This window comes from Lithobates pipiens, unplaced genomic scaffold (genome assembly GCF_037356315.1).
Source record: "Lithobates pipiens isolate NorthernLeopardFrog02 unplaced genomic scaffold, aLitPip1_a1.2 Scaffold_13, whole genome shotgun sequence".
In the NCBI taxonomy this organism is placed as follows: Eukaryota; Metazoa; Chordata; class Amphibia; order Anura; family Ranidae; genus Lithobates; species Lithobates pipiens.
The window spans coordinates 45,431,786-45,454,513 of NW_027507718.1; the positions used below are offsets into that span (position 1 = coordinate 45,431,786).

The window sequence follows — 22,728 nt, forward strand, 5'->3', positions numbered from 1 at the left end:
AAGCAGCTATGGTGCAGCCAGGGATCTTGAAAGATAAACAATCTTGATAGAGAAAATATCACAGAATAGAGAAAACTTCCATAGGATGAACATAAGCTTCTCCTAGTACAGAGAAAAGAGTCCATCATCCAAGGACATTAGCAAAATACTGAGGCTAGGTGGGAATGGGAGGGATTATTTAGGGGGATGTCCATGAAGCCTTTCCTTTTTGCCAGTCTTTAGTCATTACAGTGGGTTATTTGCAGCTACCTTCAGGTGATTAAAGATCCCGTGTCCTGTAATGTATGACTAAGAAAATAAAATAACGAATTTGCACCTCATTTATTTATTTATTTTTATTTTAAGAAGAAATAAAGATAATACCTCATACTCTTGAGAAAACTTTAAGTTGTCATTAGCTTTCAATCTTTCGATGTGATCAGCAAGTTCTAGTATAGGTATGGGAGGATGACTGGCCATGCCTAAAAAGGAAAGGGGATACAATTTGAAGACAAATGCACATGTCAAATCATGTACACACATACAAGGCACAGTAAAAACAGCAACATGATTATTAATGTGTAAGTAGTAAATGCTGCATGTGTGAGAAGCAGGCAGATAAGTTTGGTTACTTAAAGCTGGACATGCTCTGGAAGGATAAGCTTTGATGCAAGAGACATTACTAGAGATGAGCGAACCAACCGACAGATTCCAAGACTTGTCACAGATAAGGTTGATTCATAACATACAAATATCCACAAACAATTCTACTAGCCAACCCACTGGATTCATTCTTCTTATTTTCAGTTTGCACTCCCTTATAAAACATCAGCCCAGCACCTCAGGCTTACAGGATGGCACACCTATAATGAGAGGTGTGAACCCCTGCTATGTCAAATCAAACCCTTTGTCATTGTTATGAAACCCTAATCCCAATCAGCAATGGTCCCTTCTGACCCACTGTAGGATTGAAAATGGAATTCAGAAGGGGGTTTATATTCAATTTACCAGCCCTTAGTGGTCTTTGCTGTCCTACAATGCATATCCTACTTAAACAACCTGTTTATGGTTGAAGCTGAAAGAAACACTGTAATGGAATGTTTATTACAGTATGAAGTCATTCAGAAAGACAACACATGGTGGATTTCTATCAGATTCAATCCTTTTTTGAGCCGTAAATTACTTAAGGGAAGAAATGTAAAGTACCTATAATCTCAGATTTTTTAAGGAATTGAAGACCCATGCTATTAGCTTTTTGGATTATTTTTTCACAAAGAATCGAACGAAGAAGGGAAGAATTTTTTTCCCTAACCAGATAAAAACCTAGGAATATCTTGTACATTCTAGAGCAGGGGTCTCAAACTGGTGGCCTTCCAGCTGTTGCAAAACTACAGGTCCCATGAGGCATTGCAAGGCTGACAGTTACAAGCATGACTCCCACAGGCAGAGGCATGATGGGACTTGTAGTTTCGCAACAGCTGGAGGGCTGCCAGTTTGAGACCCCTGTCCTAGAGCCATTCCCAGCTGACCACATGCCCAACATGCTAAGGGACCTGCTGTCACCGACTGTAGCAGAGCTGCTATAGAAGCATTACCACATGTTGGAAGATGCATGTTTTACAGTGTGAGTACTTGTAAAAAAAGTAAACAAAAATTCATACTATGGGGTTGATTTACTAAAAGCAAATAAACGGAGAAGTGCAGTTGCACGCATTATCCCCATAGCTTAGTAAATGTGGTAAAGTGATTTTTTTTTTTTTTTCCTTGCACCCGGTTGGGTATTCTTTACAAAGTGAAGCTTTACCACATTTACTTTTTTTAAGGAAAATTAGTGCAGCTGCACTTGTAAAGTTCACAGTCTTTTAGCCTTTAGTAAATCCATCACAATGTAGTTAGATGCAGATCTTAGCAGCAACTAATAGCAATGTTTTTTTTCTTTTTAACACAAAAATTGCTCAAGCAACCTTAAACCTTTGTTTTTAACTAAATCTAATTACAAATTCATTCAATTAAAACATTGCTATCCTTTATTATCCCTTCCTAAACCTTATTTCCCACCTGCCCTTTACTATTTTATTTTGCCAACTTTTTTATACTGTCTTATGAATATGCTTTTTGTGTTTTCATTAACTGCTTCCCAACCAACCGCCACAGTTATACTGCGGCAGGTTGGCTCCCCTGTGCGAGCCGTCGTAGCTATACGTTGGCTCGCGGGGTCAGGATAGCTGGTGCGTGAACACCACCAGAGGTACGCTGCACAGTGGGGGTGCCATGCCCATGGCCGACGGTCGTGATAACTGCCGGCCATGAGCGATCATGAGCATGAGATTCAGAACAGGGGCAAGCATGTGTAAACACACACTTCCCTGTTCTGACAGGAGTGACAGATTGTGTGTTTCTATTAGCTAGGAAACACGATCCATCACTTCCTCCAGTCAGTCCCCTCCCCTTTTAGTTAGAATCACCTCCCAGGGAACACAGTTAACCACTCGAGTGCCCCCTAGTGTTAACCCCTTCACTGCCAATTACATTTTTACAGTGACCAATGCAATTTTATAGCACTGATTGCTGTATTAATGCCAATGGTCCCAAAAATGTGTCAAAATTGTCCGATGTGTCCGCCATAATGTTGCAGTAATCATAAAAATCGCAAATCGCAACCATTACTAGTAAAAAAAAAATAATACAAATGCTATAAATCTATCCCCTATTTTGTAGACACTATAACTTTTGCACAAAACAATCAATATACGCTTACTGCGATTTTTTTTTAACCAAAAATATGTAGAAGAATACATATCAGCCTAAACTGAGGGAAAAAATGTTTTTTTTAATATATTTTTGGGGGATATTTATTATAGCAAAAAGTAAAAAAAAATGCTTTTTTTTCAAAATCGTCAATATTTTTTTGTTTATAGCTCAAAAAATAAGAGCCGCAGAGGCGATTAAATGCCACCAAAAGAAAGCTCTACTGTGGGAAAAAAAGGACATCAATTTTGTTTGGGTACAATTTTGCAGGACCGCGCAATTGTCAGTAAAAATTACGCAATGCCGAATCGCAAAAAGTGCTCTGGTCAGGAAGGGGGTAAATTCTTCCGGAGCTGAAGTGGTTAATTTTGTGGATCTAGTCTTTTGTAGGATATTCCTTTGTCAATAGCTTGGCCCCATTGCTTTGTACTATAAATACTGTATGTAGAATATTAATAACCAACTCTTGAAAGACAATGCTAATAAAAAACCCTTGTGTGATATTGCCAAATTAGCTGCCATACAAAAATGGCCCCGGTTTGGATTAGGCCATTTTAAAGACGTTTTTTTTTTCTTCACTTCATTTTGCATTTGGTGAATGGAAAAGAGGAAAGTGACTATTTTATTCAATGACTAGAAGTAGGAGTTTCAGCCTAGGTAAACTGAACATAACCCCCCCCAACCAATTCCCACACCACATAATGGGTCTTATTATTACCATAATGGTGCTTTAAGGCACTCTTATTTTTGAAGTATCTGCCCAGTGCTCAAGAACATAGGGGTGCCATGGTATTAGCATAGAAAAGCAACCATATACTTGCAGGCCATTTAGTCTCAGGATGACAACTTCTAAGCCTGAAGTCATGGAACACTTTCTTTAAGTGGTAAGGTCCTCCTCTTTTATAAAAAGCAAAACAAAAACAAAACAAAACTGACTGATGGCATCTAAACAGCTTGTGGAAGCTATGTTATGAAATTCTTTCATCTCCAGTAGTCACCAAGAGTATTCCCTAAGCCAACTCGCCTAGCCTGAAGGCCAATATTGTGCAGTGAATCATGACGTTAGCTAAGTAAAGGAATGTGATACAGTTAGACCACAGGTGAAGGAATATATTTTACATTGTTTCAAACCCTTTGTTCTGCACCAAATGATATGAAAACTTTGATTAAGTGGTGAAAAAGTAGGGAGCTAAGAGAACATGAAAGCCTCCTAAAAGAAAAGAAAAGGGAGAATTGACATGACTAATGCATAATGAATGAAACTAACTTGAAGAATGGAGGTTACCAGTGTAACCGGCGACACCTGAACCTGAAAAGCAAATGAGTGTATAAATAAAAAACGGGATAATGTCATGAAGAAATTCAGTGGGAAACCTATGTCGTTTTGATAAAATGAAATACTTCAGTTTTGAAGACATTTGTAAAGCAAAGGGGTGAAATAAAATTAAAATGTGTTAATGGAAAGACAAGTGATTTTCACATTAAACCAGTATTATGTGTGTGGGACATCAACATGCAAAACACTTATAATATAGCATGCACAGTTGTGCGATAATAGTTATTAGAAGAAAACAATGATAATCAAAAGCCTCAAAAATGTTTTCACTATTAGCAGATTGTAGAAGGTTACAGCTTCTACACAGGAAAAAAAAGGTAGTTATTCTTAAAGAGTTCCAAGCCCTACCCCTGAAAAATGTCTACAATCTACCTAAGGTGTAAACATCTTTGTCTTATTAGGACAGAAAAACGAAATAAAGGGGAACTACAGCAACCTGCCAGTTGCAGGCATGTTCACTGGCAACAAGCAAGGCTTGCATTAACATTGCATAACACTATCAGTAAAGGTGTTTAACCACTACAATACAGGGCACTTTCGCCCCCTTCCTTCCCAGCCCAATTTTCAGCTTTCATCGCTCTCGCATTTTCAATGATAATTGCGCGGTCATGCTACACTGTACCCAAATGAAATTTTTATAATTTTGTTCGCACAAATAGAGCTTTATTTTGGTGGCATTTATTCACGACTCCATTTTTTTATTTTTTGCGATATAAGCGCAAAAAGAGCGGAAATTTGGGAAAAAAAACAATATTTTCTTCTTTCTATTTTAAAAGAAATCCAATAAAATCTAATTTTGTCATAAATTTAAGCCAAAATGTATTCTGCTTCATGTTTTTGGTAAAAAAAATTCTGTTAAGTGTATAATAATTGGTTTGTGTGATCACGGACATATGTACGCAAATGATCATGTACAGATGTGTGCAGGTGACCACGTACATATGTGTGCAGATAATCATTGGGGCATGTGATTTTAGTGGGAGATATGTGGGGGACATGTGTTTTTGTTATTTGGGGACATGTCTTTTTATTATTTGGGGACATGTGTGTTTTGTGGACATGTGTGGGGACATGTATGTTTTGTCGGATATGTGTGGGGACATACTAGACTGTTGATCAGTGAGTAAAAAGCTGTAAAAACAGCTCATACTCACTGATCACCAGCCGGCTGCAACGATCTGCTCTCCTCTCCTCAGCGACGACTTCCGTGTGAGGAGAGGAAAGCAAATTGCCTAGCAATCAGCTGTTTGTTTACATCACATGACGGCTGTGATTGGACACGGCCGTCAAGTGATTAGGGGGGGGGCAATCACAGAGCAATCCTGCCGATCCGAGATGCGCCGTGTCCGGGCACACGCGCGCACAATCCCCCTCCTTCTGAAGGACGTTCCTGAACGTCCAGTCAGAAGGAGGAGGCTCCCACTCGGGCATATATATACATTGGCTGGGTGGGAAGTAGTTAACATTTTGCTCAAGGAGACACAAACTGACCAAGGATCATTAGTATTAGGTTCAACAGCTGGAGGCTGGAGAAGCACACTCGTGACATACCATGGCCCAACCTCAGCTCATAATGGAGGAATAACTGGCTAGTGGATTTGAATTAGCACACCTCAAAGAATTTGTTAGCAATGGAAACAAAACACTGATCAATTTTGTGGGCTTAAAGTGGATTTCATAGTAAAAAATACTTCATGATACGAATTTACTCCAATGTATTTTATTTCCTAAATGACTATTTAAAACTGCAGTGTCTACTGAAGAATCGTAAAGAATCGTAAATCTGTAACCTGAATGGCTGTATTCATTATAAATTTATGAAGCAGTGTGCAAGGTACCAGAAATGTATGTAATTGGGATAAAAACTGGGTGTTACAGCTATATGGAAACAAAGAGTGCATCATGGTAATCCAGATCAAGCACCCCTATAGAGAAATGTGGGTAGTACATAGTTAACATAGGACAAGAAAATACTTTTTAAAAACTAATGGTTGATGTGTAGGATATACAGTAAGTGTACTTGTACAGCAAAAAAAAAGAAAAAGAAAAGACAAAGATGTTTAGACCTTTTTGAGCGAATAGTGGGAGAGAGTTATTATCATATAAAGACTGAGTGGTAGTTTGACTAGAGGGGGAAGACACAGAGCCAATCAGGGAGGCATATAGGACTGAATTACTGAATTACTTGGCAAAAGCCAACTGAAGATGGGAAACAAATTAGTAAAAACAGTAGAATCAGATTGTTAAGCACATACACAAAATTCACAGACACAAAATCATGCACATACAGTGATGTGTTACATGACTAATAATATTAATTATATTACTTTAACAAAATCATGGCGCTCCCTAATGAACAAAGGATTTGGCTTTTTCGCATCAAAATGTAGACGTTACAAAGAGACATATTGTACAAGTTGGCATATGTGACCCACTCCAATCCTTGTACTAAGTGGGTTTGTTATGTCATGTAGTCCCTCTTTGGTCTTTATACCATAAACTGCAGCTAAGAGCATAATGTTAGTAATGTGATTTAATTATATATTCAAAAAAAAACATGAATGCATTTTAACGGCTTAAAATGTGGCTTAGAATAAAAATAAATCTAAATTCAGAAATATAATGTAATACACCAAAGTTGATCCAGCAGACAATCTAAAGCTGAACTTTTAGCAAATATAGAATACACACATTAATACAGCTCTGTAGTCATTAAGACCCCTTTCACACTGGGGCATTTTTCAGGCGCTTTAGTGTTAAAAAAAGTGCATGTAAAGCGCTTGAAAGAAGCCTCATCTGCAATCCCAATGTGAAAGCCCAAGTGCTTTAAGAGCCCTTTCACACTGCCAGCACCCGCTTAAACTAGATGCGCTTTTCCAGCGTTTTTCGAGCGCTCTTAACCCTTACTAGTGGCCAAATAAAGGGTTAAAAGCGCCCACAAAGCGCCACTGCCAAAATCTTTTTGCAGGTGCTTTTCAGGCGCTACCCATTGATTTCAATGGGAAGGGGCGCTTTAGGAGTGGTGTATTCACTGCTCCAAAAGCGCTGCAAAGAAGCTGCTTGCAGGACTTTTTTTGACACCCTGCCAGCGCAGCGCCTCAGTGTGAAAGCACTCGGGCTTATTTTAACGCTAAAGCGGCTGAAAAACACCATAGTGTGAAAGGGGTCTCAGTGTGAAAGCACTCTGGCTTTCACATTGGGATTGCAGATGAGGCTTCTTTCAGGCGCTTTACAGGTGCCTTTTTTAACGCTAAAGCGCCTGAAAAATGCCCCAGTGTGAAAGGGGTCTAATACATCACTAGGTGTATTTTTCTAAATTAGGCACTGGAAATCCAATTTACAGCACATCTCAAACTGGGAGAAACCCCAACCGGAACCAATGAGTTGTGATGCAGTGCCAACAAAGGACATTCTTGTTAGGAGGAGAGAGCAAGGTGAGACAGAGAGATGAGCTCATCAGTGTGCTGCATCTCCTTTAACTGTCCAGTCACACAGGCTGGGGGATGGGACAAATCCAGAAAGTTTTACTTCACTGCAACAGATGAAAATCAGGCTTTGTCAAATGGGAATGTGATGTGTGGCTGAGTTTTGTAAATATCAGGACAGGATGAACAGAAATTAAAAACCCTTTGACAGGTGAACCATCTTCCTTTTAAGTATTTTGAGTGTGCATTTTTGGGAAAAAACGTACACAGTTCTAGTTCCTTAACCATTCAATTTTTCAGTCTCTAAACTCCCTTAAGTCCTAGAGCATTTTTTCATTTTTGGTAATGTCTTGGTTATACTTATTAGTGTTTGTAGCCCATCGTAACATTTTATACATCACTTTTTTGATAAGGCCTAATGTGGTAGAAACTTTGGATACATTTATCATTTTTTCTTGGTTTTATTTTGAGAACCCCCATATGCATAGCACAAAATATTAACAAAGTTTGCTGATTAAAATATCATAATCATGTAAATTTGATGTAATACAGAGGGGTGGTAAATCTTAAAGCAAACATATATGTTTTACTTTAGGGTAGCTTTATTCTCCTTTCGATGCTACATTGCGATGCAGGCAGCAAATACATTTTGTATTTATTTTTAGGATATGTGCTTTTAGGATTTCCGTACTCAGAGGAAATAGTTTAACGACTCATTCTTTCCGATATAAACATAATGCAAAAGACCTGTGTTCACCGCAATCTGCTACAGGCACTCTTATGGAGTACTGTATAGTAAGATCGAAAGCCCAAGAACTGATTGTTTGAGCTCCTTGGCTTAGCGATGGACCCCAACTATCACGAACAGTTGTCATTTCCAGAGCTACAGCCAATGGGGGCTGCGGGAACTACTGAGGCTGGGTGACCATTTCAAATGGCACTGGGTGGCTCTAGAATATATCGTCACTATCCCTGTGACATTTTTAAATGCTGTTGGAGACTACAGTAGTTATTAAATAAAATGTAATTTTGTAGGAATATTCTCATACAACTGGTTGACAGTCATATAGGAACAGCCATGTCAATACATCTAATCTAATCTGTGTCATGTAATCATACATTTTTTATTTTTTTTTGCATAAATTCCAAAGCCTTCTAGGCAACTATTCAATAATCGGCTCACCTTATTTCCTACTTTATATATCTTCAGAGCTAATAGACATAATGCCCTTTGTGTCAGGTCATTCCATGTAGTTTAATAACTCGTAAAGCCTGCTAAATGAAAGGCCAAACCATCTCATCTATTTAAATATTGATGCAGCCTAATTAGCCATTCTTACCTAATTAATAAACACTGAAAGCTGTTATTTTTATATATAAATGTATACATGGTTTCATGGCTGGAGGATAACTAATATGTTTAGGCAATCACCTTGAAGTCTCATTGATTAAGTAAAAGCTTTCTTTTTGTGGTTTTAAATGGGCTTTAACATAGATTTATGACGTCTAATAACTGTAGTCTTATGAGGTGCTGGAATAGCAGTGCAAACACTTAAAGGCACTGCAATTTTTACCAGTATTTGGAAAGGCTAAGGTGATGGCCAATATTTTAACAACCCACGACTACTATTATGACTAATAATATTCCCAGATCGTATATGCTAAATAAATTAAAGCAATTTCTCCAGCATTTTATAGAAATATGACACAATTAACACTTGAATCCCCCCTTTAGACCAAAATATATTGTTTTAAAGGACTAACAAGGCCTAATTTTCTGATATTGTCAAGCAAAAATTATTTTCTATGTATCTTTAAGACAAAAAAATAAAAAATAAAAATAAATAAAAACTAAGTGTATTTTTTTTTTAACTGTAGTTAAAACTGTAGTTAAAAACGATAGATTTTAGTCTGTAAATTATCCTTTTAAAAATGACACTAAAATTATGATAAAAGCATTGCAAAAATATTTACAAATGAAATTAAGTATTTGTTTTTTTTTTCAATTCTGAACTTTTTAAAAAGTGATTTAAAGAAAAAAATAATATTAAAACAAAAAAAATGCTAAAATGTTTACATATTAATGGTTTATATAGGTCAACTCCTTGTGCACTTATATAGATTTTATTTGGATGGATTACAGCCAGTGTTGACACCAATTTCTAGAATTATGATAATCCTAATAAAATTAGGACTGTAATAAAACTGTTTCCACAACATATACTTACAGTACCTCACACCCTTAGGGCTCATTTACACTAGCACTGTGTTCTGCATTTTGTGACTTCATTACTGCCTGTTTGAACCCCTAAAGACCCACACCAGCACATGGTTGCCAGGAAGTTGTGGTTCAACCCTATTTAGATGACCAGGTCATGTTCGGTGGGCAGTACTACCTGTCAAAAGCAACCGGGGGGGGGGGGGGGGCAACAACATTTTTGATGTGTGCACCCAGTCCATTTTCTTTGCAGCTTAATGCGGAGCAGTTGGGTGGTGGTAAAAACAGGTTTCAGCTGTGTGTTTCTACGGAGTCATAACCAGAAGTGTAAACCTAGCCTTAAGGTGATCACACTGTACCTCAAAAACACTAAACTTCAGGTTGTTTGGGGAATTTATAAGAAAATACTGAAAAAAAATAATGTTAGATTTATATTTTTAAAATATGCGCATCAAACATAGTACAGTATGTCTCATAATAATTGTTTCCTAAAAATGTAAAAGACAAAAAAAACTCACACCCATACACAAGTTTTGATTTACAATATAAAAATAGGCTTAAATGATCAGATTAAAAAAAGATTTGAGATACTTTCATTGGTTTAGTAATGACTGAGAATCATACTACTCACCTGGAGTCTGGAAATTAAGACGCCTGAGTTCAACAGGATCAGTGGGATGATGGGATGGGATCTCTTTATTGTTAGGCAAACTGCTCTTTCTCGAGTCTGACTCCGTCCTTTTCCTGTATAAGAAAACTTACAGTAAGAGACAATCTGCCAGTGTAGCTTGCGACATTACAACAGTATACGTACACGATCATATAAGTGAAACAAAAATATACAGCACCAGTAAACCTATATATTAATATAGTAATGATTTTTCCAAAAACTATTAAAATAAATATATATGTGAACAACCAAATGCTATTCATTTAAAAATGATCAGATGTATAAGGAAGATAACCCTTCAAAGCTAATCTCCTTTCCTGAGTGACCCCCCCCCCCCCCAAGCCAACTGTTTGCTATAGGGGCACACCTGTGGGAATGCTCCAGAGCTGACCTGTGCGCATTCATAGGCCCACACAGCATAGCTTGGCCACACCCCCTGCTCGCTCCTCACTGGGTCTTATTGACAGCAGCAGGAGCCATTAGCTCCCTCTGATATCAATTGATCTTGTGAGAACAGGGAGAGAGACCAGCGCTGCTGTGAATGGGCACAACGCTGGATCAATGTAGGACTCAGATAAGTATTTGGAAGAGGGGGGAACAAACAGCTAGTGAAAGTTTTTTTAGTTTAACCCCTTGGAGTCGACAGTACACATATATATGCGGCCTTCCGGCTGATGGGCCTTAACTCCGAGCGCCTGCATATATGTGGCCCTGCGTAAACAACTTACCATGCTGAGAGCACGCTCCCTGCATGCTCCCAGTATGGTACCCGGGGAAATCGGCAACCTCCCAATGCATACTTGCAATCGGGAATGTTCCAATCATGTGACCTCTGCGACCAATAAAAGCGGTGACATGAACTGCTGGAAACAATTAAATAAAATACTCCATCGCTAACAAGTATGTGTTCAGTGAAAGTATATAACCAAAAACATTGCTGCTAGCACAAAAATAGGATTCACACCTCACCTATACGGTATATTGCAATTTTAAATGTGCCTGTGCAATAAATGATTTACCATAATCTTCATAGTGTGAAATTATTAAAGTACAATTGGTGAAAAATACCAACAAATTTTAAATGCTAAGTAAAGTGCTTTCTGTGCCATAAATACAATGTGTGCGATTCATAATAAATGTGTGTCATAAATAATATAATAAAATAAACTCATAAACAGTCCATTCAAAAATGTATACAGTATATATATCAGTGGCCTGTGTACATTTTCATTAGTGTGCTATACTTTGGCAGCAAAAGACGAATAAAGATTTATACAGAAAACTTCCTCCACCAGTTGATGATATGAGCTTGCTTGTATTTATGGTGCACTTATCCTTCCACCATAATACCGCTCTCACCTCACAAGATGGACCCAATATACAGTATATCAGGTTTTGCCCTTTAACCACTGACCAAGCCTATTTCTGACACTTGTCGTTTACAAGTTAAAATCAGTATTTTTTGCAAGAAAATTACTTAGAACCCCCAAAATATTATATATATATATATATATATATATATATATATATATATATATATATATATATATATATATATATATATTTGTGTATATATATATATATATATATATATATATATATTTTTTTTTAGGAGAGACTCTGGAAAAAAAATGGTGTTGCAATATTTTACCTCACATAGTATTTGAGCAGCAGTCTTTCAAGCGAGATTTTTTTTGAAAAAATACACTTCATCCAAGTAGCTTTTGCATGAAATGATGTTCGGGTACATGATTTCGTGCAATAGAGCCAACCTGCCGTAGTAAATATGCAGTAAGCGGTTGGCAAGTGGTTTTAAAAAAAAAACTAAACAGTACAGTTAGCCAATTTTTTTGTATATTGTGAAAGCTGATGTTACACCAAGTAAATAGATACCTAACATATTACACTTTAAAATTGCAGGCACTCATGGAATGACGACAAACTACGGTACTTAAAAATCTCTATAGGTGACTCTTTCAAATTTTCTAATGGTTACAGAGAAGGTATTTTGATAGAATTATTGCTCTCGCTCTAACGATTGCAGCAATACATCACATGTGTGATTTAAACACTGTTTACATTTGCGGGCACGACTTATGCATACATTTTCTTTGGCATGTGAGCACCCAGGGACAGGGAGCGCGTTCATTTTTTTTTCTTATTTATGTTATTTTTTTCGTTTTACACTGTCCCTTTAAAAAAAAATAAAAAAATCTGATCACTTTTATTGCTGTCACAAGGAATGCAAACATCCCTTGTGACAGTTATAGCCAGTGACACTCTAGTGGTACTCTTAATGGAGGGATCTGCGGTCTAAAAGACCCAAGCCCCGCCTCTGCACTATAGTGGCATTTTTGAATATTATGGATTTTTTGGTTTAAAAAAATGCCATTGGCTGCCGAGTAAACTAGAAGTGATGTCACTTTAGGGTTACTACATTGGAAGCCCGATCGAAGCCGATCCCAGCTTTGTTTGGGTCTCCGGCCAGCCAGGTGGACGTGCGGACTGATTGCTCAGGTCTCCCAGTGGAACGGGCGGAGAGGCGACGGGAGGGGGTGTTCCCTCCCGCTGCTTGTGATAATGACCGAGCTGCTGCTTAGCCGTATCAGTTGTCATCATATGAAAGCCGACTGTCCGCTCTACTTTTTTTCTAAAAAAAAATAAAAATAAAACATGTTATATAAAAAAAATGGCACCGGGTGATGCCTCTAGCTGCAGGTATCATCCCACTACAACCACTTCCTCAAAATGGTGTACATGTATGTGATTTGGCAACAAGTGGTTAACATAGGGTTGAAACCTGATATACTATATATTAGGTCCATCTTGTGAGTTGAGACCGGTATTAAAATGGCGGAGGGATAAGTACACTACAAATACAAGCAAGTTCATATCATCCACTGGTGGAGAAAATTTTATGTAGACATCTTCATTTGTTTACCATCTTCTGCTGGCAAAGTACAGCATACTAAGAAAAATGGACACATATACTCTATACAATTTTGAATGGACTGTTTATGAGTTTATTTTATTGTATTATTCATCATTTATACACATTTATTATGATTTGCACACATTGTCTTTATGGCACAGAAAGCACTTCACTGAGCATTTGTTGGTATTTTTCACTAATTGCACTTTATTCATTTCACACTATGAAAATTATAGTACTGAAAACCTTGCCTCCGCCTATCAGCTTTTGGAACTCTTAAAGGGTCGATGGTTGGCGGGAAGGAGTTAATGCAGGTAATGCAATAAGGTAAATATCTTTTGACTTTAGAACCAGAACCATTTTAAAGTAATACTGGCACTGGCTAAACTAGGTAGACAATTATTTTAATTTAAATCAATTTACTTGAGTGAGTTGCTATTATATCATTTACTTATATGTACTTAGAAAACAACATTCTGAAACTGTTTTATTAAATATGCTGAATACTCAAGGTGACCTTCTTTCAAATATTATTCCTTTTTTATGGACATTTATCCAGAATTTCAGTGGAACTCTGTTTCAATTTCGTTAAATGTATAGTAGATGTCAGTGGGAAAAGTGTTACTTTTTGTTAACAGACCACTGACATAGAGACAGATGGAGGCCTACAAGAGCATATTAGCTCATTTATATGTTGTCAATTTACCGGGGTTTCTCAATTGTGTTAAGGAGCCAAGACTATTGCTTTTTGTAAACATATGGCTAATTGTTTTCTGGACAACACTGACTGATTCCCCTTGCAAATGCTTCTCTGGCTTTGCATGCTTGAAATCATCTACCACCTTTTGGATGAAGCGAGTTACAATGAGCTCAAGCCATGGCTGAGTTGTTTAATGTGTGACAAAGAACTCATCAGTTTCCTATCTTAATAAAATCTCATCCCAGTGCCATTTTCGGCAAGCATTTTCTGTGCACTTTTAGCATAACAAAGACGAGGAGTTTATTACCTATACAGAAGTATTGGAAACATTTAATTATTTGTAGGTGACGATATCAGCAAGCTGAATACTAATTACAGAAAGTAAGCCCCGACAAGTCTTGCAAGTAAGCTCAAGAAGAGAAAATTAATAAATTCTGTGACTTGCCGGCAAGGTCCTCACTTCGAATAACAAAGCTAAATTAGAATAGGAATACTGAATAATGGTTTGGTAAGTCAGCTATGGTGTATTTGTTAGCATTACAAAGGTTTCTTGTTTATTTTTCACCCACAGAAAATATGGTTCAACTTTCAGCTCCTCTCTAACAACATGTTTTTACATTTCAAATAGTAAAACGTTTTTAACTTGTACTCTTAGGCATATATTATGCATATATTCTCAAATGTCTATTTTTTTACAGCCAGAAGAGTATGGCATTCATTGGGATGCACTTATAGTTTACAATTCTGAAGAACCTTCTTATAGTTTGTATTCATTGTTGCAGAGGAGCAGCTAAAATGTCTTGAGCTGTAATATAGGCTCTGAGCCAGAAAGCTGAAAAAGTATCATTAGCGAGTGATAGAGTAAAACTTATAATGGTACAGTGTCTGGGTCCCAGCCATTTCACACACAGGCAAAGTAGAGAAGTATGTTCCAAGATTTATCATTGCTTCTATAGATCTGTCAGTAGATTTTTGTGCAGTGGGTCAGTTATGCTACTTAGTCCTCCAAACTTCCTTAGGACATAGGCCCAGGAACATCTGGTGAAAACCTAAATGCATATATGTATATACAGTAGATACAAACACACACACACACTGGTCAGTTATTATACTACTGTGAAACACTTCTCACCTGTCTGGTTTACTGCTCCATTTTAAAGAAGCACAAAAGAAAAAGGTTAAATGTTAGATGACAAGTAAAGCTCCACATTTATATGTATAACTTGATAGTTACCTAACACACAGAGATCACTACAGCCTTGTATATTATATGCAAGCAATTAAGCACAAATAAAATAAAATCATAATGAAACTGAATATCCCATTAGTATGTGTTTTAACATAATTTTCACATAATGTTGACCATAATTTCACTTAAAGTACACAACCACAATTCACTGGCGGGGAAAGTATGTTGAACCTATCTACGAACTTGAAGTTCTAACCCATGACTTGCCATGAGCCACCTTAGAAGGTGTCAACAAAGCAGTCTTGCCTCAAAGGACTGTGAAAGAGTGTCAGTAAATATTTTATGATTGTAAATGGTAATACTCATAGCAGTGGCAGAAAAAAGCCGTGTAACTAAAGTACATTTTTGACGTCAATTCAAATTGAAGTGTTAGCATTGAAAAAAATATTTAACTGCTTGCCGACCAGCTGCTGCAGTTTTACTGCACACAATGGCACGGCAGGGCGACACGACATTATCTTTTGTCGCTTCACCTTTTGGCCACTAGGGGGCGAGTGTGTGCCACCCAAGGTGCACTCACGTGCGCTGCAGCGTGTGCCCGGAGCCGATGCGAGTGCCTGACAGAGCGAGAACCGGGATCTGTGTGTGTAAACACACAAATCCCAGTTCTTTCAGGGCAGTAGAGACAAATCGTGTGTTCATAGTTCATACTAAGTATGAACACCAATCTATCTCTCCTCCTAGACAGTCCCATCCCCCCTACAGTTAAAACACACCTAGGGAACACAGTTAACCCCTTGATCACCCCTAGCGTTAACCTCTTCCTTGCCAGTGACATTTATACAGTAATCAGTGCATTTTTATAGCACTGATCGCTGTATAATTGTCAACGGTCCCAAAAATGTGTCAAACGTCCAATTTGTCCACCACAATATAGTAGATGCTATAACTTTTGTGCAAACCAATCAATATACACTTATTGTGATTTTTATTACCAAAAAAATATGTAGAAGAATACATATTGGCCTAAACTGAGGAAAAAATTTGCTTTAAAAAAAAAAAAAAAAAATGGGGGTATTTATTATAGCAAAAAGTGCAAAATATTGTGTTTTTTCAAAATTGTCGCTCTTTTTTGGTTTATAGCGCAGAAAATAAAAACCGCAGAGATGATCAAATACCACCAAAAGAAAGCTCTATTTGTGGGAAAAAAAGGATGTCAAATTTGTTTGGGTACAACATCGTACAACCGCGCAATTGTCAGTTAAAGCGATGCAGTGCCATATCACAAAAAAATGGCCTGGTCATTGAGCAGCCAAATCTTCCGGGGCTGAAGTGGTTAAATACAAAAGTGCAATGGCCAAAGTGCATTTGCACATAGGCAGTTGGTTTAAAAACTCTTTCACTACCAATACAATGAACTCTGAATTTGTGGAAGCTAACATAGATAGTCTTGATTTAAAATATGAATTTGAATATTATTAGTTCATTAGGTTACGCTAAATGTGAATGTACTGAAGTGATCTTATAAAGCATATACATTAGGAGCAAAAGATCACCATCCTCCATAAGGAACGACCTCAGCCTACATGTCTACACCAAACCACACACTCTGATGCATTTTGCCCCAACCACCAGAGCTTTGTCATAGGGACTGTGCAGAGTTGCCAAAGCTTAAATGAGCAAGCTGAAGTTAGAAGCTGATTTGTTACCATCCACAACTGCACCAGATTCTGTGTGCACCAGTTTTAGTAAATCTCACCCTCTATGTCACTTTTGTACAAATACCAATATAATTATGCTGCATGAACTCCAAGTGTCACTTTTACACAATTACACAAAAATCCAGTAAAACTTACCTCTTATAAAGAAGAATTGCTATCACAATACAGATGATGAAAACCACAGCAAGAACTGGTCCCACAACCCATATCAATCCCTCTTCTTCATCTGTCATTGGCTGTGGATCAAGTTCCATTGAGACAACTGGATCTGAATAGGGGCTTGTAGCATACATTGTCTGAAAATATGCAGTTATGAATCAGTATCTAACAGTTTTGTTCATATCAGCTTATATTCAGCTTATATACAGTGATAATACTCAAAAAGTTCTATGCAAGTAAAATTGATGTAAATAGATGGGTATATTCTCTTGTGAATCAAAAGCATGGTATCCCTCCCCCACCACTTCCTGCGCTTTTGAGCTCCAGAGAGAGTTTCAATCAGCGGAAAAGACTACTGCTGTGCTTCCTCTTTAGAGAACCCAGAATACTTTGCCCAACTGGTGTCATGGGTGCTCCCAATACTACAGGTTTACTTGCAATTTTATATAATTCATTAAAGCATACGTAAAACACAGCATATTATACTCACCTTTCCCTAGTTCTGTTTCTGGGAAAATTCAATTGGGGCCATGGGGCTTTCTTTCCTCACACATGATAGCACTGATGCTTAGCAATTAGATGCTTAGGCAGAGCATCATTCCAAGGAATACGTAGAGAGTCATCATCCTTGTATGAGCACTAACTAAGACCGACTTGGAGCTATGCAGGGCTTCTTCCCCACACTGCCAGCAACAGTGAAGTAAATGGAAAATACGTATAAGCCATTATGGGGGTCATCGTTCATCTTTTTACAAAAAAAGACTATTCAGGTCCACGTTAATAGTACCTTTGCTATAGTTGTAGGTAATTTATCTACCTCCTGAACCACTACTGAAAAACTCCCAGAGAAGGTATCAGCCCATCCTGCATTGTTGCTAGGATGTTGCTAAGACACTACCCACTGTTACTGTTCACCCCCAACATCACAGGAGTAAGCTCTAAAATGCTAAGCTCAAAGTTACTGCATCAGAAATGAGAAACCACATGTGAGGGTGTTTAAAATAGAGATAGAACTTGCTTCTGTGATGAACAGTAACAGTCTTAGCAATGTCCTAGCAACATAGCAGGACGGGATGATGCCATCTCTGGGAATTTTGCAGTCAGGCTTTAGGGGGTACATAAATGACCTACACCTATAGCAAAGGCATTAATCCGCTTCGGTCAAAACTACACATTTTTTTTTCTACAGACAACTACGTATTTAAAGTGAACATGTTGTTTTACCATGAATATGCAACACACAGATTCATCCTAAATAGTTAAGATTAACCATTGGTCTACAAGTATAATAAAATATTTTTGCTACCGAAAGAAAAAGCTTGTTGGAAGTTACAGCACCACAACAAGTGGTTAAATCTTTGAGCAGCAAATACATTTAAACAACTATGTAGTTTTAGCCTTGCAAATCACTATACTATAGACTTGTCAGTATATAACCATCTACATACATTGGCAATGACCCCTACTCAGTGCGTCAAAGCTCATGATACTATAATGGACAGTAAACAGAATTTCCAGCTAGCAGCATACAGCTATATGGATTATGAAGCACAAATCTGCGATATGGCTCAACAATAATAAAGAGAAATGATGATCCTAGATAAATTTACTAACATCAGTCATTATGTTATTACAGATGCACGATTCAATTCATGCACTCTAGCCATATGTTTAAATCCATATAAGCACAATCATTATTTTGAAATGCTGAATTTCTTAGCATGTCTGTAGAATGCCGTTTTATTCACACGTTGTTTATAAAAAATATACATTTTCAAAAATCGATGTTGTGCTTAAACAAATTAGAGTGCAATATATGTTGAATCTCTTCCCAGAAAGCTGTAATTTGCTTACATATTAGCTATAAATTTCCAGAATATAACTTTCAGTTCATGTCTGTTATCATGTGGCTGGAATGATGTTTGCCCGTAAAAGCTATTTATTCATGCAATCCCCAGACAAAGCAGGAACCTTTCATTTTCCACAGACATTTTAAAATATATAACTGCTGGAAAGTTCATGCCTCAGTACTTTCTGTAATAATCTCAGAGAGGAAGGTCTATCAATTGCAGAGCATCTCTGAACAGGAAATGAGGAAATTGGTACCACTCTTCACATTTGCAAGAGTCACACATCATTCAGATATTATTCAATACACTGCTAATTACATTCTTAGGTATTACAAGTGGAAAAATTGAAGGTTAATGCAAGTCATATCTAAGGTAATTAGAAGTAACACAAGGCAGGTTTTAATCTATAAAGCTAGACGATTCAATGAAACATTTTGCATAGTATCACCAGTCAAGGAAGCTATAGGAATAATACTCACTGGAGCTATTTTAAGCAGATACACCTGGTTGGAGAACCTTGAGCAGACTCAGAACATGCTTGTGAGATTACATGTCCTACTTGGTCTAGGAAGGTTCTGGAATCTTCCAGAGGGAATTAAGCCCAGTACCTGGTATTCTGGATTTGTCTGCTCAGTTTGCTTGCCAAGAGCTCTAGCCCCACTAGGACAATCACAACAAAAAATATGAAGCTAAAGCAAGATTTATGATATGCTAATTTAGTTTCATGTATATGTAAAGCCATTTTCTGGGACAGAGAATGGTAGGGTTACAAACTGTCTGTCTTTTTTTTTGTCATCTATGTCCCAATATTGAGGCAATTTATTAAACATTCTAATAGAGGCACAACAGGAAGTGAGAAGGAATCTCGAGCAAAGTGAGGGTATTCCTCTTTTAGAAAACTGTTACTACAAGTATCCCAATTAAAAGATCTCCCCTCTATTTCTGTTTCAGGGACAATTTCAAGTTTAGTGAGAACACAGGCAGCAATAAAACCTAGGAGAAACTAGGTACACTCTCTCTTCCACTGTATTTATGGAGGAGCAACATAGCCACCCTTGGAAAGCGACATTGTCCACCATGGAAAGGGTAGGGATAGATGGACTGGTAGATTTAGATGGACCTTTCTTAAGTGAATAACACTTTAAAGTCTAACTCCATCTAGCTGCATCTTCATGTCTCAGACACCGCCAGGCTTGGTATACAAGATAACAGACAGAGGTATTTTGAACATGGAGACAAGAACAGCTAATTACTAGCGATGCTGGCACAGCAGGACAGGCCCCTAGCGGTTATACCAGAAATACTCACGCCTGAGGGAACACTGTTTACCTCCCTGGAGGATATTCTATCTGCTTTCACCAGGTTTTATGCCTCTCTATATGTCTCCTCTCTCCCGTATGGGTTTGACCCCACACCCATGACTTCTATGCTGGACACCCTGGCATTAGGGTGGCTCTCGGACGCAGAACGACAGCTCCTTGTCTCGGAGATCACGCCAGAGGAGGTCGCGATGGCCATTGGGTCTTTCCCGGCGGGGAAGACCCCGGGGCCTGATGGCTTACCCATAGAATATTATAGAGCCCACATGGAGCTGCTTGCCCCCAGGTTGGCCCAGATGTATCGAGCCTGTCTCCAACAGGGCTCTCTGGCGGACTCTATGAGGGAGGCCCATATTGTTCTCATTCCCAAACCTAATAAGGACCCCAAGCAGTGCTCCTCCTACAGGCCAATAGCGCTCCTGAACTGTGACTTAAAAATACTAACCAAATTATTGGCCACCAGACTTAATAAAGTAATCAAATCTCTGATAGACTGTGTTCAAACAGGCTTCATGCCTGGCAGGTCCACAGACATCAACATACGCAGACTGTTCTCCAACATCCATGCCCCCCATGCTAATCAAAGCACTAGGACCATTGCCACTCTTGAAATGGAAAAGGCATTTGATACAGTGGAATGGGTGTATCTGTGGGAGGTGCTTAGAAGAATGGGTTTCCCACTGAGGTTTATTGCTTGGATACGTACGCTATACACTGGTCCCCTAGCATGCATTAAACTGAATGGCTCCCTGTCTCCGTCGTTCCCCCTGCAGAGGGGCATTAGGCAGGGTTGCCCTCTCTCCCCAGTTTTGTTCGCCCTGGCCATGGAACCTATTGCTGAGGCTCTTAGGAGCTCGGCCGAGGTCCGGGGTCTTCGGGTGGGATGGTTGGAGGAGAGAGTGGCTCTCTATGCAGATGATCTATTGCTTTTTCTAAATGATCCTGGTGATTCTCTGCGGGGTGCGCTCGGGGTCATGGACGCCTTCTTCGCCTTCACCGGGTTGAGGGTGAATTGGCAAAAGTCTCAGCTCTTCCCAGTGGACGAGGGGGCCAGGACCTCACCCTCCTCTACCCCGCTTCAGTGGGTTGATAAATTTACCTATTTAGGTATTATTGTCTCAAGAGAAAGCCGGGACTTTGTCCGGCTCAATCTTGAACCTGTCCTGATAGGGATCAAATCCAAACTGCAGGTGTGGGGCAATCTTCCCCTCTCCCTCATTGGGCGCATTAACCTTCTAAAAATGAAGGTCCTCCCCAAGCTTACGTACATATTTAGGAACTCCCCTCAATGGCTTAATAAAACCTTTTTTGACTCCCTTTGGCAAATCTTCCTCTCCTTTATCTGGGGGTCAAGCACCCCTAGATTCAAATACACCACTCTCACCAGGCCTGTGGGCAGTGGGGGTTTGGCTCTCCCCGATTGTCACAAATATTCCTTGGCCACCCAACTTGTAACCGCCCATTGGTGGTTGCAGCCCGATCTGACCAACTCTGCAACAGTGCTGGAGGCGGCTATAGTGGGGTCTCTGGAGGCCTTGAAGGGGTTGATATTCAGGGGGCCAAAAACACCTCACTGCCTCACCCCCTCTATGCGCACCACCATGAGAGCGTGGAGGGTGGGAGAGGCACTGAGGGCACCCCTACTGAACTCCTGGTCTCCTCACACCCCCCTGTGGCTGAACCCTAACCTTTCACAGTTCAGTACCATCCCGGATCCACAGGCCTGGGCTGAATACAGAGTACTAACTCTTGAGCATGTTGTCACCAATGGGGAACTCACTCCCTTTCCTGTGATGCGTACCAAATTTAACATACCGGCACAGGCCCATTTCAGATATCTCCAAATTGCGCATGCTTATAGGTGTCAGATTTTGGGTCAATCAGTTGTCCTGGAAAATTCTGAGCTTGAATCTACCCTTAGGGTGAAAGGCTTGGAGAAACCCATGTCTCAGATATATGGGTCTCTGCTGGTTGCTGCTCTCCCCGAGCTGTCCTCCCTCCGCAGGAAATGGGTGGAGGACATACCGGGGCTGGATGAGGACGACTGGAGGGAGATTTGGGATTTTCCTTTCTCCCCTCCCCTCCCCTCCCCTCCCCTCCCCTCCCCTCCCCTCCCCTCCCCTCTCCTCTCAGCCAGAGACAAACTCGTCCAATACAAAATTATACACAGAGCTCACTACACACCCCACAGACTGCACCAGATGTCGCCGGCACATTCCCCGGCGTGCTAGCGCTGCTCCTATCAGCCAGGAGACTTCTTTCACATTTTCTGGGCCTGCCCGGCGATTGTATATTATTGGAAGGAGGTGCTCCGGGTGATAGTTCAGACTACTAAGACTAGTATCCCTTATGATCCTAAATATTGTCTGCTGGGCGTGTGGACCAACTGCCGATCCTTAGAGCTAGGAAGATACTCCTGTCCCTGTTATTGTATTATGCGCGTAAGGCCATCGCTATGCACTGGAAACAATCGACCCCCCCT

At 39.2% G+C, this 22,728-nt stretch overlaps 1 protein-coding gene across 28 annotated transcripts in view; it reads right to left on the reverse strand.

Moving 5' to 3' along the window:
* The window catches only part of PTPRD (protein tyrosine phosphatase receptor type D), a 2,297,910-nt gene that overhangs the window by 143,864 nt on the left and 2,131,318 nt on the right, over positions 1–22,728 (reverse strand). For 14 of the 28 annotated variants that reach the window (XM_077475060.1, XM_077475071.1, XM_077475065.1 and 11 more), the window contains 5 exons: positions 17,054–17,214; positions 15,141–15,155; positions 10,338–10,450; positions 3,995–4,036; positions 364–461 (listed from right to left, as the gene is read on the reverse strand). In XM_077475060.1, coding sequence (XP_077331186.1) covers positions 364–461; positions 3,995–4,036; positions 10,338–10,450; positions 15,141–15,155; positions 17,054–17,214 — 429 coding nt within the window. The remainder of the gene's footprint in view (positions 1–363; positions 462–3,994; positions 4,037–10,337; positions 10,451–15,140; positions 15,156–17,053; positions 17,215–22,728) is intronic. The other 14 variants (XM_077475074.1, XM_077475073.1, XM_077475075.1 and 11 more) reach the window with 3 other exon arrangements.